Source organism: Salvelinus fontinalis, chromosome 36, assembly GCF_029448725.1.
Source record: "Salvelinus fontinalis isolate EN_2023a chromosome 36, ASM2944872v1, whole genome shotgun sequence".
Classification (NCBI taxonomy): domain Eukaryota; kingdom Metazoa; phylum Chordata; class Actinopteri; order Salmoniformes; family Salmonidae; genus Salvelinus; species Salvelinus fontinalis.
Window position 1 is genome coordinate 32,701,272 of NC_074700.1, and position 18,933 is coordinate 32,720,204.

The 18,933-nt window shown below is 47.4% G+C and overlaps 2 protein-coding genes across 2 annotated transcripts in view; one reads left to right on the plus strand and one right to left on the minus strand.

Annotated features, from left to right (window-relative positions):
* The window catches only part of LOC129835621 (lecithin retinol acyltransferase-like), a 21,746-nt gene extending 9,344 nt beyond the window's left edge, over window positions 1-12,402 (minus strand). The window contains exons 1-3 of the mRNA XM_055901334.1: window positions 12,165-12,402; window positions 11,069-11,224; window positions 10,585-10,659 (exon numbers count right to left, since the gene is read on the minus strand). Of these exons, the coding sequence (XP_055757309.1) occupies window positions 10,585-10,659; window positions 11,069-11,224; window positions 12,165-12,308 (375 nt within the window). The 5' untranslated portion in view covers window positions 12,309-12,402. The remainder of the gene's footprint in view (window positions 1-10,584; window positions 10,660-11,068; window positions 11,225-12,164) is intronic.
* Window positions 12,403-16,047: 3,645 nt separating this feature from the next.
* The window catches only part of LOC129835668 (tumor necrosis factor ligand superfamily member 10-like), a 91,608-nt gene continuing 88,722 nt past the window's right edge, over window positions 16,048-18,933 (plus strand). Inside the window, exon 1 of the mRNA XM_055901386.1 lies at window positions 16,048-16,165. Within this exon, the coding sequence (XP_055757361.1) occupies window positions 16,048-16,165 (118 nt within the window). The remainder of the gene's footprint in view (window positions 16,166-18,933) is intronic.

The following is an 18,933-nucleotide window of genomic DNA, read 5'->3' on the forward strand; positions in this document are numbered from 1 at the left end:
CTGATAGACAGAGGTACAGACACCTGATAGACAGAGACAGAGGTACAGACACCTGATAGACAGAGACAGAGGTACAGTCACCTGATAGACAGAGGTACAGACACCTGATAGACAGAGGTACAGACACCTGATAGACAGAGACAGAGGTACAGACACCTGATAGACAGAGACAGAGGTACAGACACCTGATAGACAGAGGTACAGACACCTGATAGACAGAGACAGAGGTACAGTCACCTGATAGACAGAGACAGAGGTACAGTCACCTGATAGACAGAGGTACAGACACCTGATAGACAGAGACAGAGGTACAGACACCTGATAGACAGAGGTACAGACACCTGATAGACAGAGACAGAGGTACAGTCACCTGATAGACAGAGACAGAGGTACAGACACCTGATAGACAGAGGTACAGACACCTGATAGACAGAGACAGAGGTACAGACACCTGATAGACAGAGACAGAGGTACAGACACCTGATAGACAGAGACAGAGGTACAGTCACCTGATAGACAGAGACAGAGGTACAGTCACCCGATAGACAGAGGTACAGACACCTGATAGACAGAGGTACAGACACCTGATAGACAGAGGTACAGACACCTGATAGACAGAGGTACAGACACCTGATAGACAGAGACAGAGGTACAGACACCTGATAGACAGAGACAGAGGTACAGTCACCTGATAGACAGAGGTACAGTCACCTGATAGACAGAGACAGAGGTACAGTCACCCGATAGACAGAGGTACAGACACCTGATAGACAGAGGTACAGACACCTGATAGACAGAGGTACAGACACCTGATAGACAGAGACAGAGGTACAGTCACCCGATAGACAGAGGTACAGACACCTGATAGACAGAGGTACAGACACCTGATAGACAGAGGTACAGACACCTGATAGACAGAGGTACAGACACCTGATAGACAGAGGTACAGACACCTGATAGACAGAGACAGAGGTACAGTCACCTGATAGACAGAGGTACAGTCACCTGATAGACAGAGACAGAGGTACAGTCACCCGATAGACAGAGGTACAGACACCTGATAGACAGAGGTACAGACACCTGATAGACAGAGGTACAGACACCTGATAGACAGAGACAGAGGTACAGTCACCCGATAGACAGAGGTACAGACACCTGATAGACAGAGGTACAGACACCTGATAGACAGAGGTACAGACACCTGATAGACAGAGGTACAGACACCTGATAGACAGAGGTACAGACACCTGATAGACAGAGACAGAGGTACAGTCACCTGATAGACAGAGGTACAGACACCTGATAGACAGAGGTACAGACACCTGATAGACAGAGACAGAGGTACAGACACCTGATAGACAGAGACAGAGGTACAGACACCTGATAGACAGAGGTACAGACACCTGATAGACAGAGGTACAGACACCTGATAGACAGAGGTACAGACACCTGATAGACAGAGACAGAGGTACAGACACCTGATAGACAGAGGTACAGACACCTGATAGACAGAGGTACAGACACCTGATAGACAGAGGTACAGACACCTGATAGACAGAGGTACAGACACCTGATAGACAGAGACAGAGGTACAGACACCTGATAGACAGAGACAGAGGTACAGACACCTGATAGACAGAGGTACAGTCACCTGATAGACAGAGGTACAGACACCTGATAGACAGAGACAGAGGTACAGACACCTGATAGACAGAGGTACAGTCACCTGATAGACAGAGGTACAGACACCTGATAGACAGAGACAGAGGTACAGACACCTGATAGACAGAGACAGAGGTACAGTCACCCGATAGACAGAGGTACAGACACCTGATAGACAGAGGTACAGACACCTGATAGACAGAGGTACAGACACCTGATAGACAGAGGTACAGACACCTGATAGACAGAGACAGAGGTACAGTCACCTGATAGACAGAGGTACAGACACCTGATAGACAGAGACAGAGGTACAGTCACCTGATAGACAGAGGTACAGACACCTGATAGACAGAGGTACAGACACCTGATAGACAGAGGTACAGACACCTGATAGACAGAGGTACAGACACCTGATAGACAGAGACAGAGGTACAGTCACCTGATAGACAGAGGTACAGACACCTGATAGACAGAGGTAGAGTCACCTGATAGACAGAGGTACAGACACCTGATAGACAGAGGTACAGACACCTGATAGACAGAGACAGAGGTACAGACACCTGATAGACAGAGACAGAGGTACAGTCACCCGATAGACAGAGGTACAGACACCTGATAGACAGAGGTACAGACACCTGATAGACAGAGGTACAGACACCTGATAGACAGAGGTACAGACACCTGATAGACAGAGGTACAGACACCTGATAGACAGAGACAGAGGTACAGTCACCTGATAGACAGAGGTACAGACACCTGATAGACAGAGGTAGAGTCACCTGATAGACAGAGGTACAGACACCTGATAGACAGAGGTACAGACACCTGATAGACAGAGACAGAGGTACAGTCACCCGATAGACAGAGGTACAGACACCTGATAGACAGAGGTACAGACACCTGATAGACAGAGGTACAGACACCTGATAGACAGCGGTACAGACACCTGATAGACAGAGGTACAGACACCTGATAGACAGAGGTACAGACACCTGATAGACAGAGACAGAGGTACAGTCACCTGATAGACAGAGGTACAGACACCTGATAGACAGAGGTACAGACACCTGATAGACAGAGGTACAGACACCTGATAGACAGAGGTACAGACACCTGATAGACAGAGGTACAGACACCTGATAGACAGAGGTACAGTCACCTGATAGACAGAGGTACAGACACCTGATAGACAGAGGTACAGACACCTGATAGACAGAGGTACAGACACCTGATAGACAGAGGTACAGACACCTGATAGACAGAGACAGAGGTACAGTCACCTGATAGACAGAGGTACAGTCACCTGATAGACAGAGGTACAGTCACCTGATAGACAGAGACAGAGGTACAATCACCCGATAGACAGAGGTACAGACACCTGATAGACAGAGGTACAGACACCTGATAGACAGAGGTACAGACACCTGATAGACAGAGACAGAGGTACAGTCACCCGATAGACAGAGGTACAGACACCTGATAGACAGAGACAGAGGTACAGACACCTGATAGACAGAGACAGAGGTACAGTCACCCGATAGACAGAGGTACAGACACCTGGTAGACAGAGGTACAGACACCTGATAGACAGAGGTACAGACACCTGATAGACAGAGGTACAGACACCTGATAGACAGAGACAGAGGTACAGTCACCTGATAGACAGAGGTACAGACACCTGATAGACAGAGACAGAGGTACAGTCACCTGATAGACAGAGGTACAGACACCTGATAGACAGAGGTACAGACACCTGATAGACAGAGGTACAGACACCTGATAGACAGAGGTACAGACACCTGATAGACAGAGACAGAGGTACAGTCACCTGATAGACAGAGGTACAGACACCTGATAGACAGAGGTACAGTCACCTGATAGACAGAGGTACAGACACCTGATAGACAGAGGTACAGACACCTGATAGACAGAGACAGAGGTACAGACACCTGATAGACAGAGACAGAGGTACAGTCACCCGATAGACAGAGGTACAGACACCTGATAGACAGAGGTACAGACACCTGATAGACAGAGGTACAGACACCTGATAGACAGAGACAGAGGTACAGTCACCCGATAGACAGAGGTACAGACACCTGATAGACAGAGGTACAGACACCTGATAGACAGAGGTACAGACACCTGATAGACAGCGGTACAGACACCTGATAGACAGAGGTACAGACACCTGATAGACAGAGGTACAGACACCTGATAGACAGAGACAGAGGTACAGTCACCTGATAGACAGAGGTACAGACACCTGATAGACAGAGGTACAGACACCTGATAGACAGAGGTACAGACACCTGATAGACAGAGGTACAGACACCTGATAGACAGAGGTACAGACACCTGTTAGACAGAGGTACAGTCACCTGATAGACAGAGGTACAGACACCTGATAGACAGAGGTACAGACACCTGATAGACAGAGGTACAGACACCTGATAGACAGAGGTACAGACACCTGATAGACAGAGACAGAGGTACAGTCACCTGATAGACAGAGGTACAGTCACCTGATAGACAGAGGTACAGTCACCTGATAGACAGAGACAGAGGTACAATCACCCGATAGACAGAGGTACAGACACCTGATAGACAGAGGTACAGACACCTGATAGACAGAGGTACAGACACCTGATAGACAGAGACAGAGGTACAGTCACCCGATAGACAGAGGTACAGACACCTGATAGACAGAGGTACAGACACCTGATAGACAGAGGTACAGACACCTGATAGACAGAGGTACAGACACCTGATAGACAGAGGTACAGACACCTGATAGACAGAGACAGAGGTACAGTCACCTGATAGACAGAGGTACAGACACCTGATAGACAGAGGTACAGACACCTGATAGACAGAGACAGAGGTACAGACACCTGATAGACAGAGACAGAGGTACAGACACCTGATAGACAGAGGTACAGACACCTGATAGACAGAGGTACAGACACCTGATAGACAGAGGTACAGACACCTGATAGACAGAGACAGAGGTACAGACACCTGATAGACAGAGGTACAGACACCTGATAGACAGAGGTACAGACACCTGATAGACAGAGGTACAGACACCTGATAGACAGAGGTACAGACACCTGATAGACAGAGACAGAGGTACAGACACCTGATAGACAGAGACAGAGGTACAGACACCTGATAGACAGAGGTACAGACACCTGATAGACAGAGACAGAGGTACAGACACCTGATAGACAGAGGTACAGACACCTGATAGACAGAGGTACAGACACCTGATAGACAGAGGTACAGACACCTGATAGACAGAGACAGCGGTACAGTCACCTGATAGACAGAGGTACAGACACCTGATAGACAGAGGTACAGTCACCTGATAGACAGAGGTACAGACACCTGATAGACAGAGGTACAGACACCTGATAGACAGAGACAGAGGTACAGTCACCTGATAGACAGAGGTACAGACACCTGATAGACAGAGACAGAGGTACAGACACCTGATAGACAGAGACAGAGGTACAGTCACCCGATAGACAGAGGTACAGACACCTGATAGACAGAGGTACAGACACCTGATAGACAGAGGTACAGACACCTGATAGACAGGGACAGAGGTACAGTCACCCGATAGACAGAGGTACAGACACCTGATAGACAGAGGTACAGACACCTGATAGACAGAGGTACAGACACCTGATAGACAGCGGTACAGACACCTGATAGACAGAGGTACAGACACCTGATAGACAGAGGTACAGACACCTGATAGACAGAGACAGAGGTACAGACACCTGATAGACAGAGACAGAGGTACAGACACCTGATAGACAGAGACAGAGGTACAGTCACCTGATAGACAGAGACAGAGGTACAATCACCCGATAGACAGAGGTACAGACACCTGATAGACAGAGGTACAGACACCTGATAGACAGAGGTACAGACACCTGATAGACAGAGACAGAGGTACAGTCACCCGATAGACAGAGGTACAGACACCTGATAGACAGAGGTACAGACACCTGATAGACAGAGGTACAGACACCTGATAGACAGAGGTACAGACACCTGATAGACAGAGGTACAGACACCTGATAGACAGAGACAGAGGTACAGTCACCTGATAGACAGAGGTACAGACACCTGATAGACAGAGGTACAGACACCTGATAGACAGAGACAGAGGTACAGACACCTGATAGACAGAGACAGAGGTACAGACACCTGATAGACAGAGGTACAGACGCCTGATAGACAGAGGTACAGACACCTGATAGACAGAGGTACAGACACCTGATAGACAGAGACAGAGGTACAGACACCTGATAGACAGAGGTACAGACACCTGATAGACAGAGGTACAGACACCTGATAGACAGAGGTACAGACACCTGATAGACAGAGGTACAGACACCTGATAGACAGAGGCAGAGGTACAGACACCTGATAGACAGAGACAGAGGTACAGTCACCCGATAGACAGAGGTACAGACACCTGATAGACAGAGGTACAGACACCTGATAGACAGAGGTACAGACACCTGATAGACAGAGGTACAGACACCTGATAGACAGAGGTACAGACACCTGATAGACAGAGACAGAGGTACAGACACCTGATAGACAGAGACAGAGGTACAGACACCTGATAGACAGAGGTACAGACACCTGATAGACAGAGGTACAGACACCTGATAGACAGAGGTACAGACACCTGATAGACAGAGGTACAGACACCTGATAGACAGAGACAGAGGTACAGACACCTGATAGACAGAGGTACAGACACCTGATAGACAGAGGTACAGACACCTGATAGACAGAGGTACAGACACCTGATAGACAGAGACAGAGGTACAGACACCTGATAGACAGAGACAGAGGTACAGTCACCTGATAGACAGAGGTACAGACACCTGATAGACAGAGGTACAGACACCTGATAGACAGAGGTACAGACACCTGATAGACAGAGACAGAGGTACAGTCACCTGATAGACAGAGGTACAGACACCTGATAGACAGAGGTACAGTCACCTGATAGACAGAGACAGAGGTACAGACACCTGATAGACAGAGACAGAGGTACAGACACCTGATAGACAGAGGTACAGACACCTGATAGACAGAGACAGAGGTACAGACACCTGATAGACAGAGACAGAGGTACAGACACCTGATAGACAGAGGTACAGACACCTGATAGACAGAGGTACAGTCACCTGATAGACAGAGGTACAGACACCTGATAGACAGAGGTACAGTCACCTGATTGACAGAGACAGAGGTACAGTCACCTGATAGATAGAGGTACAGACACCTGATAGACAGAGACAGAGGTACAGACACCTGATAGACAGAGACAGAGGTACAGACACCTGATAGACAGAGGTACAGACACCTGATAGACAGAGGTACAGTCACCTGATAGACAGAGGTACAGACACCTGATAGACAGAGGTACAGTCACCTGATAGACAGAGACAGAGGTACAGTCACCTGATAGACAGAGACAGAGGTACAGTCACCTGATAGACAGAGGTACAGACACCTGATAGACAGAGGTACAGACACCTGATAGACAGAGGTACAGACACCTGATAGACAGAGACAGAGGTACAGTCACCTGATAGACAGAGATTCCTTTAGTGGGTCAAGGAAATGTTCAGCCTATAATTTGCTAACTAGTTCATTTTATAATTAAAACACACAGTACATTACCAAAAGTATGTGGACACCTGCGCTTCGAACATCTCATTCCAAAATCATGGCATTAATATTTAGTTGGTCCCCCCTTTGCTGCTAAAACAGCCTCCACTCTTCTGGGAAGGCTTTCCACTAGATGATGGAACATTGCTGCTATAACAGCCTCCACTCTTCTGGGAAGGCTTTCCACTAGATGTTGGAAAATTGCTGCTATAACAGCCTCCACTCTTCTGGGAAGGCTTTCCACTAGATGTTGGAACATTGCTGCTATAACAGCCTCCACTCTTCTGGGAAGGCTTTCCACTAGATGTTGGAACATTGCTGCTATAACAGCCTCCACTCTTCTGGGAAGGCTTTCCACTAGATGTTGGAACATTTGAGGGGACTTGCTTCTATTCAGCCACAAGAGCATTAGTGAGGTCGGGCACTGATGTTGGGAGATTAGACCTGGCTCATAGTCGGCCTTCCAATTCATCCCAAAGGTGTTCAATGGGGTTGAGGTCAGGGCTCTGTGCAGACCAGTCAAGTTCTTCCACACCGATCTCAACAAACCATTTCTGTATGGACCTCGCTTTGTGCACAGGGGCATTGTTATGCTGAAACAGGAAAGGGCCTTCCCCAAACTTTTGCCACAAAGTTGGAAGCACAGAATCGTCTAGAATGTCATTGTATGCTGTAGCGTTAAGATTTCCCTTCACTGGAACTAAGGGGCCCGAACCATGAAAAACAGCCCCAGACCATTAGTCCTCCTCCACCAAACTTTACAGCTGGCACTATGCATTGTGGCAGGTAGAGTTCTCCTGGCATCTGCCAAACGCAGATTCGTCCGTCTGACTGCCAGATGGACGAAGTGTGATTCATAACTGCATAGGACAAGTGTCCTCTGCTCCAGAGTCCAAGGGCAGTGAGCTTTACACCACTCCAGCCGACGCTTGGCATTGCGCATGGTGATCTTAGGCTTGTGAGCGGCTGCTCTGCCATGGAAACCCATTTCATGAAGCTTCAGACAAACAGTTCTTGTACTGACGTTGCTTCCAGAGACAGTTTGGAACTCTGTAGTGAGTGTTGCAACCCGAGGGCATACCATTTTTATACGCTTCAGCACTCGGCGGTCCCGTTCTGTGAGCTTGTGTGGCCTACCACTTTGCAGCTGAGCCGTTGTTGCTCCTAGACGTTTCCACTTCACAATAACAGCACTTACAGGTGACCGGTGCAGCTCTAGCAGGGAAGAAATTTGACGAACTGACTTGTTGGAAAGGTGTCATTCTAAGCCGGTGCCACGTTGAAAGTCACTGAACTCTTCAGTATGGGTCATTCTACTGCCAATGTTTGTCTATGGAGATTGCATGGCTGTGTGCTTGATTTTATACATCTGTCAGCAACATGTGTGGCTGAAATAGCAGAATCCACTAATTTGACGGGGTGTCCACATACTTTTGATAGAGTGGATGTGCTACACTGATTCCTTATTGAATATTTATGTAAATTGAAAATATCAGGCTGAGTATCCACCATGTTGGAACCAGGCTTGTCAGTTTAACATAGAGAATCGACCAGGATGGAAACCGGACAGTTTAACAGAGTATCGACCAGGATGGAACCAGACAGTTTAACATAGATAATCCACCAGGATGAAACCAGACAGTTTAACATAGAGAATCCACCAGGATAGAACCAGACAGTTTAACATAGAGAATCGACCAGGGTGGAACCAGACAGTTTAACAGAGTATCGACCAGGATAGAACCAGACAGTTTAACAGAGTATCGACCAGGATAGAACCAGACAGTTTAACATAGAGAATCCACCAGGATAGAACCAGACAGTTTAACATAGAGAATCGACCAGGATGGAACCAGACAGATTAACAGAGTATCGACCAGGATGGAACCAGACAGTTTAACATAGAGAATCCACCAGGATAGAACCAGACAGTTTAACAGAGTATCCACCATGTTGGAACCAGACAGTTTAACATAGAGAATCGACCAGGATGGAACCAGACAGTTTAACAGAGTATCGACCAGGATGGAACCAGACAGATTAACACAGAGTATCGACCAGGATAGAACCAGACAGTTTAACATAGAGTATCGACCAGGATGGAACCAGACAGTTTAACATAGAGAATTCACCAGGATAGAACCAGACAGTTTAACAGAGTATCGACCAGGATAGAACCAGACAGTTTAACATAGAGAATCGACCAGGATAGAACCAGACAGTTTAACATAGAGTATCGACCAGGATGGAACCAGACAGTTTAACATAGAGAATCCACCAGGATAGAACCAGACAGTTTAACAGAGTATCGACCAGGATAGAACCAGACAGTTTAACATAGAGAATCGACCAGGATAGAACCAGACAGTTTAACATAGAGAATCGACCAGGATAGAACCAGACAGTTTAACATAGAGAATCGACCAGGATAGAACCAGACAGTTTAACATAGAGAATCCACCAGGATAGAACCAGACAGTTTAACATAGAGAATCGACCAGGATAGAACCAGACAGTTTAACATAGAGAATCCACCAGGATAGAACCAGACAGTTTAACATAGAGAATCGACCAGGATAGAACCAGACAGTTTAACATAGAGTATCGACCAGGATAGAACCAGACAGTTTAACATAGAGAATCGACCAGGATAGAACCAGACAGTTTAACATAGAGTATCGACCAGAATGGAACCAGACAGTTTAACATAGAGAATCCACCAGGATAGAACCAGACAGTTTAACATAGAGAATCGACCAGGATAGAACCAGACAGTTTAACATAGAGAATCCACCAGGATAGAACCAGACAGTTTAACAGAGTATCGACCAGGATAGAACCAGACAGTTTAACAGAGTATCGACCAGGATAGAACCAGACAGTTTAACATAGAGAATCCACCATGATAGAACCAGACAGTTTAACATAGAGAATCCACCAGGATAGAACCAGACAGTTTAACAGAGTATCGACCAGGATAGAACCAGACAGTTTAACAGAGTATCGACCAGGATAGAACCAGACAGTTTAACATAGAGAATCCACCATGATAGAACCAGACAGTTTAACATAGAGAATCCACCAGGATGGAACCAGACAGTTTAACAGAGTATCGACCAGGATGGAACCAGACAGTTTAACAGAGTATCGACCAGGATGGAACCAGACAGTTTAACATAGAGCTTCATCTATGGCTGCCTGCAATGTTTACTGTACCTTATCCATGGGGTTCACAATAATCTCTGAGCCGTAGGCAAAGTCTTCCACAGTGTCCACCCTCACACTGGCACACTGAGAGAGGAGGAGAGGAGTTACAGCACTCACACACACACACACACACACACACACACACACACACACACACACACACACACACACACACACACACACACACACACACACACACACACACACACACACACACACACACACACAGCCCCCCACCCCAACACCACACACTGCCCCTCACCACACACTACCCACCCCAACACCACACACTGCCCCCCCCAACACCACACACCACACACTACCCACCCCAACACCACACACTGCCCCCCCAACACCACACACTGCCCCCCCCAACACCACACACTGCCCCCCCAACACCACACACTGCCCCCCCAACACCACACACTGCACCCCCAACACCACACACTGCCCCCCCTCACCTTAGAGATGACCCCCCCCTGCCCCCCCTCACCTTAGCGATGACCCCCAGTATCAGTCTGTTATTGGTGACCATCTCTCTGATAGCCTCCTCATCATCAGACAACGCAGGTAGTATGTCAGGTATCAGGTGAGCCACCCTGCCGCCGCCCAGGTAGATCCCAAAATGAGTAAACAACGTCCGGGGTACCTGAATGAATAAATAAATACATTCTAGTGTCCCAAATGGCACCCTATTCCCTACATAGTGCACTACTTTAGACCAGAGCCCTATTCCCTATATAGTACACTACTTTAGACCAGAGCCCTATTCCCTATATATAGTACACTACTTTAGACCAGAGCCCTATTCCCTATGTAGTACACTACTTTAGACCAGAGCCCTATTCCCTATGTAGTACACTACTTTAGACCAGAGCCCTATTCCCTATATAGTGCACTACTTTAGACCAGAGCCCTATTCCCATATATAGTACACTACTTTAGACCAGAGCCCTATTCCCCATATATAGTGCACTACTTTAGACCAGAGCCCTATTCCCTATGTAGTACACTACTTTAGACCAGAGCCCTATTCCCATATATAGTGCACTACTTTAGACCAGAGCCCTATTCCCTATGTAGTACACTACTTTAGACCAGAGCCCTATTCCCTATATAGTGCACTACTTCAGACCAGAGCCCTATTCCCTATATATAGTGCACTACTTTAGACCAGAGCCCTATTCCCTATGTAGTACACTACTTTAGACCAGAGCCCTATTCCCTATTATAGTGCACTACTTTAGACCAGAGCCCTATTCCCTAATAGTGCACTACTTTAGACCAGAGCCCTATTCCCTATATATAGTGCACTACTTTAGACCAGAGCCCTATTCCCTATATATAGTGCACTACTTTAGACCAGAGCCCTATTCCCTATATATAGTGCACTACTTTAGACCAGAGCCATATTCCCTATATAGTGCACTACTTTAGACCAGAACCCTATGGAGCCCTATTCCCTATATAGTGCTACTTTTAACCAGAAGGAGCCCTATGGGCCAACTATGAAGGGAATAAGGGGCCAATTGGGAGTCAAGCCATAGAGTTGCCTCAGCTATTTGACTACATTAAATGTTATTCCATACCTCCAGCAGGTCTCCTCTCTGGAACATGGAGTCATACTTCGATGGAGCTTCCTCTTTGGTTGTCGTCTGGTTTTTCCCCTTCTTTTTCTTGTCGTCTGTTTGTGCGCTGATGAACAGCAGGCCGAGGAGTGTGAGAGGAAACATGGTCCTGACACGTAGGAGGAGGAGAGGACTGGAGAGATGGACAAAATGTGGAGGAGGAGAGGTGGAGAGTTGACTGAGAAACAGAGAGACAGAGTGTGGATAGAGAGAGAGAGCGGGAGAGTTGACTGAGAAACGAAGAGACAGAGTCTGAATAGAGAGAGAGAGCGGGAGAGTTGACTGAGAAACGAAGAGACAGAGTGTGGATAGAGAGAGAGAGCGGGAGAGTTGACTGAGAAACGAAGAGACAGAGTGTGGATAGAGAGAGAGAGCGGGAAAGTTGACTGAGAAACGAAGAGACAGAGTGTGGATAGAGAGAGAGAGCGGGAGAGTTGACTGAGAAACGAAGAGACAGAGTGTGGATAGAGAGAGAGAGCGGGAGAGTTGACTGAGAAACGAAGAGACAGAGTGTGGATAGAGAGAGAGAGCGGGAGAGTTGACTGAGAAACGAAGAGACAGAGTGTGGATAGAGAGAGAGAGCGGGAGAGTTGACTGAGAAACGAAGAGACAGAGTGTGGATAGAGAGAGAGAGCGGGAAAGTTCGCTACCCGGATGTTTTTAATAGTCCAGCCTCTAGCCAGGTAGGTGGAGCTGAAGGAATTAGTACTAACCACTGATCTAAGGTCAGTTTTGTCCTTCCCCAAAATGATCAAGTCTAGGATTTGACTGAGCCTGTAAACTGATCCTAAATCTGTGCCTAAGGACAACTCCTACTCAGCGCTGCAGATTAGATAGCTCTGGTCCAGGCCGTTTCATGTGGCTTGTTGACACTGAGGCTCGGTGTTAACCATCTGAACGTAACACCTTGGACCAGAGCTGTGGATTAGAGTGATGTGGACACTTTAGCTGAGTATTTCATCAATAACAAAGAAAGTCTGCATCACAATTGGCACCCTATTCCATATATTAGGACCTGGTCAAAGTAGTGTACTATATAGGGAACACAGTGCCATAAGGTCCTGGTCTAAAGTAGTGTACTATGTAGGGAATAGGGTGCCATAGGGCCCTGATCTAAAGTAGTGCACTATACAGGGAATAGGGTGCCAGCCCTAGTCTAAAGTAGTGCACTATATAGGGAATAGGGTGCCAGCCCTGGTCTAAAGTAGTGCACTATATAGGGGAATAGGGTGCCAGTTGGAACGTAAAGAGATTTGGATTTTGAAGCAGCATGTACATAATCTTAATAGAACAATGGTATTATTTCCCAATGCTAAATCCAGGGTCTGAAATTGCACCCTAATCCCTATGTTAGCACACTATGTTTGACCATGACCCATGGCTCCGGTCAAACGTAGTGCGTGAGAAAATGTAGCCTGATCCCAGATCTGTTTGTGCTGTTTAGTAACTATGACCATAGGAGTCGGCAAGACAGCACAAACAGATCTGGGACCAGACTAGACAACATATACCTTTTATTTCCCCATAATGCATCATTACATGGTGGGCTGAAAAATGTACGGTAACTTTCCCCCCAAAAACTCCCTGGTTTTCCGGAAAGCCTGGCTGGAGGATTCCCCGTATGTTCTCCTTTAACCGGGAATATCTCGAGAAGGATATCTGGAACACCGGGGAATATATCGAGAAGGATATCTGGAACACCGGGGGGAATATATCTAGAAGGATATCTGGAACACCGGGGAATATATCGAGAAGGATATCTGGAACACCGGGGGGAATATATCGAGAAGGATATCTGGAACACCGGGGGGAATATATCTAGAAGGATATCTGGAACACCGGGGAATATATCTAGAATGATATCTGGAACACCGGGGGGAATATATCGAGAAGGATATCTGGAACACCGGGGGGAATATATCTAGAATGATATCTGGAACACCGGGGGGAATATATCTAGAATGATATCTGGAACCCCGGGGGGAATATATCTAGAATGATATCTGGAACACCGGGGGGAATATATCGAGAAGGATATCTGGAACACCGGAGGGAATATATCTAGAAGGATATCTGGAACACCGGGGAATATATCGAGAAGGATATCTGGAACACCGGGGAATATATCGAGAAGGATATCTGGAACACCGGGGAATATATCTAGAAGGATATCTGGAACACTGTAGGAATATATCTAGAAGGATATCTGGAACACTGGGGAATATATCTAGAAGGATATCTGGAACACTGGGGGAATATATCTAGAAGGATATCTGGAACACTGGGGGGGAATATATCTAGAAGGATATCTGGAACACTGGGGAATATATCTAGAAGGATATCTGGAACACTGGGGGGAATATATCTAGAAGGATATCTGGAACAACGGGGAATTTTGGGAAAGTTACTGTAATTTTGCCAGTCTTTCTGGCCAGACTCAGGGATGCTATGCAGAGAGAGGAAGTAAGAAACGTACACAACAATGGAAGGTTATTTGATCGGGGTCAAACCCCCCCTAAAAAGTGACATATGGCATCTTTAATGATTACTGTGTTAAAGTGGTGAAAGATAGAAAGAAAATGGTGCTTTCCTTCATCCACTTTCATCAGAATCAGTAGCTCCAAAACACACAGCAGGTACCCGTAAAGATAGATATTGCTGTTTAATAAGAATTGTGGCATATAAAAATATGTTAGAGGGTGGAGAGAGAGAGAGAGGGTGGAGAGAGAGAGAGAGAGTGGAAAGAGAGAGAGAGGGTGGAGAGAGCGAGAGGGTGGAAAGAGAGAGAGACAGAGAGAGATAGAGAGAGAGGGTGGAAAGAGAGAGAGAGAGGGTGGAAAGAGAGAGAGAGAGAGTGGAAAGAGAGAGAGAGAGGGGGTGGAAAGAGAGAGAGAGAGGGTGGAAAGAGAGAGAGAGAGAGTGGAAAGAGAGAGAGAGAGGGGGTGGAGAGAGAGAGAGAGGGTGGAGAGAGAGAGAGAGGGTGGAAAGAGAGAGAGAGGGTGGAGAGAGAGAGAGGGTGGAAAGAGAGAGAGACAGAGAGAGATAGAGAGAGAGGGTGGAAAGAGAGAGAGAGAGGGTGGAAAGAGAGAGAGAGAGAGAGAGTGGAAAGAGAGAGAGGGGGTGGAGAGAGAGAGAGAGGGTGGAGAGAGTGAGAGGGTGGAGAGAGAGAAAGAGGGTGGAGAGAGAGAGAGAGGGTGGAGAGAGAGAGAGGGTGGAGAGAGTGAGAGGGTGGAGAGAGAGAGAGGGTGGAGAGAGAGAGAGAGGGTGGAGAGAGAGGGAGAGGGTGGAAAGAGAGAGAGTATTGAGGCACGTCTACAGTTACAGCGAGGAACAGTCTTAATTAAGTTATAGTGATTCAGACTCAACACACACACACACACACACCCACCCACCCACCCACCCACACACACACACACACCCCCACACACACACACACACACACACACACAGGTCAGTCTCAGTACACTACAGTGTTTCATGTTCAGGTATTTATTTACATAACAATAACAGTGTAAAGTTTTACAATGTAAAAAAAAATAGATACATTCTGTGCAAATGTTCATGGTTAGAGATGGGTACAAACTCAAAGGTCAATATGACTGTACTGGTGTTTTTGTGGTATGAAACATATTTAGAGAGTGACATGGGCTACTGTCTGAACACTGTCGTAATGCTGCTGTTTAGGAGTGGCAGGTAGCCTAGCGGTTAGAGTGTTGGGCCAGTAACCGAAAGGTCGCTGGTTTGAATACCGGAGCTGAGTAGGTGAAAAATATGCTGCTGTGCCCTTGAGCAAGGCCCTTCACTCTAACACACTTCCTGCGGGTGTCTCAGGGGGAGTTGGGATATGGTGACCCTGGCTGAGACCCCCACTTCCTGCAGGTGTCTCAGGGGGGAGTTGGGATATGGTGACTCTGGCTGTGACCCCCACTTCCTGCAGGTGTCTCAGGGGGAGTTGGGATATGGTGACCCTGGCTGAGACCCCCACTTCCTGTAGGTGTCTCAGGGGGAGTTGGGATACGGTGACCCTGGCTGTGACCCCACTTCCTGCAGGTGTCTCAGGGGGAGTTGGGATACGGTGACCCTGTCTGAGACCCCCACTTCCTGCAGGTGTCTCAGGGGGAGTTGGGATATGGTGACCCTGGCTGTGACCCCACTTCCTGTGGGTGTCTCAGGGGGAGTTGGGATATGGTGACTCTGGCTGTGACCCCCACTTCCTGCGGGTGTCTCAGGGGGAGTTGGGATATGGTGACCCTGGCTGTGACCCCCACTTCCTGCAGGTGTCTCAGGGGGGAGTTGGGATATGGTGACTCTGGCTGTGACCCCACTTCCTGCAGGTGTCTCAGGGGGAGTTGTGATATGGTGACTCTGGCTGTGACCCCCACTTCCTGCGGGTGTCTCAGGGGGAGTTGGGATATGGTGACCCTGGCTGTGACCCCCACTTCCTGCAGGTGTCTCAGGGGGGAGTTGGGATATGGTGACTCTGGCTGTGACCCCACTTCCTGCAGGTGTCTCAGGGGGAGTTGTGATATGGTGACCCTGGCTGTGACCCCACTTCCTGCAGGTGTCTCAGGTGGAGTTGGGATATGGTGACCCTGGCTGTGACCCCCACTTCCTGCAGGTGTCTCAGGGGGGAGTTGGGATATGGTGACCCTGGCTGTGACCCCCAGTTCCTGCAGGTGTCTCAGGGGGGAGTTGGGATATGGTGACCCGTGAACATTTCAATTTCTGGAGATGTAAAAAAAAAAAATATATATACCTATATACATATTATCAAAATTCATATTGAAATGAAATGGAATTGCAGAATTCCCAGAATCAGCCTGCCATCCAGAGGGTGAAGGGGATGAGGAGGGTGGGAAGCGTGGTGTAAGGGGACATTCCCAGAACGAGAACAGACAGAATTCCCAGGAACCCAGTCAGCGGAACACTCCTGTGATCCCGGATGACAGATTTCAGCCAATCACAGAACTAGAAGGAAAAACATGGAAAAGATGGTTAATATTATAGTGATAGACAAGGGGGAAGATTTAGAGGGCAAATGTGTGTGTAGGAGTGTTGTGCCCTGTAGTAGAATATATTACAGGGAGGAGGTCACCCATGTTAAATGTTGTGCCCTGTAGTAGACTATATTACAGGGAGAAGATCACCCGTGTTAAATGTTGTGCCCTGTAGTAGACTATATTACAGGGAGAATATCACCCGTGTTAAATGTTGTGCCCTGTGGTAGACTATATTACAGGTAGAAGGTCACCCGTGTTAAATGTTGTGCCCTGTAGTAGACTATATTACAGGGAGGACATCACCCGTGTTAAATGTTGTGCCCTGTAGTAGACTATATTACAGGGAGAAGATCACCCGTGTTAAATGTTGTGCCCTGTAGTAGACTATATTACAGGGAGAAGATCACCCGTGTTAAATGTTGTGCCCTGTAGTAGACTATATTACAGGGAGAATATCACCAGTGTTAAATGTTGTGCCCTGTAGTAGACTATATTACAGGGAGGAGAAGGTCACCCGTGTTAAATGTTGTGCCCTGTGGTAGACTATATTACAGGTAGAAGGTCACCCGTGTTAAATGTTGTGCCCTGTAGTAGACTATATTACAGGGAGAAGATCACCCGTGTTAAATGTTGTGCCCTGTAGTAGACTATATTACAGGGAGGAGATCACCCGTGTTAAATGTTGTGCCCTGTAGTAGACTATATTACAGGGAGGAGAAGGTCACCCGTGTTAAATGTTGTGCCCTGTAGTGGACTATATTACAGGGAGGAGAAGGTCACCCGTGTTAAATGTTGTGCCCTGTGGTAGACTATATTACAGGGAGGAGAAGGTCACCCGTGTTAAATGTTGTGCCCTGTAGTAGACTATATTACAGGGAGGAGATCACCCGTGTTAAATGTTGTGCCCTGTAGTGGACTATATTACAGGGAGGAGGAAGGTCACCCGTGTTAATGATTGTGCCCTGTAGTAGACTATATTACAGGGAGGAGAAGGTCACCCGTGTTTAAATGTTGTGCCCTGTGGGTAGACTATATTACAGGGAGGGAGAAGGTCACCCGTGTTAAATGTTGTGCCCTGTGGTAGACTATATTACAGGGAGGAGAAGATCACCCGTGTTAAATGTTGTGCCCTGTGGTAGACTATATTACAGGGAGGAGAAGGTCACCCGTGTTAAATGTTGTGCCCTGTGGTAGACTATATTACAGGGAGGAGAAGGTCACCCGTGTTAAATGTTGTGCCCTGTGGTAGACTATATTACAGGGAGGAGAAGGTCACCCGTGTTAAATGTTGTGCCCTGTGGTAGACTATATTACAGGGAGGAGATCACCCGTGTTAAATGTTGTGCCCTGTGGTAGACTATATTACAGGGAGGAGAAGGTCACCCGTGTTAAATGTTGTGCCCTGTAGTAGACTATATTACAGGGAGGAGAAGGTCACCCGTGTTAAATGTTGTGCCCTGTAGTAGACTATATTACAGGGAGGAGAAGGTCACCCGTGTTAAATGTTGTGCCCTGTAGTAGACTATATTACAGGGAGGAGAAGGTCACCCGTGTTAAATGTTGTGCCCTGTAGTAGACTATATTACAGGGAGGAGAAGGTCACCCGTGTTAAATGTTGTGCCCTGTGGTAGACTATATTACAGGGAGGAGAAGGTCACCCGTGTTAAATGTTGTGCCCTGTAGTAGACTGAGTGCCATAACATGTCTCATTTGGTCAATATCAGATACAC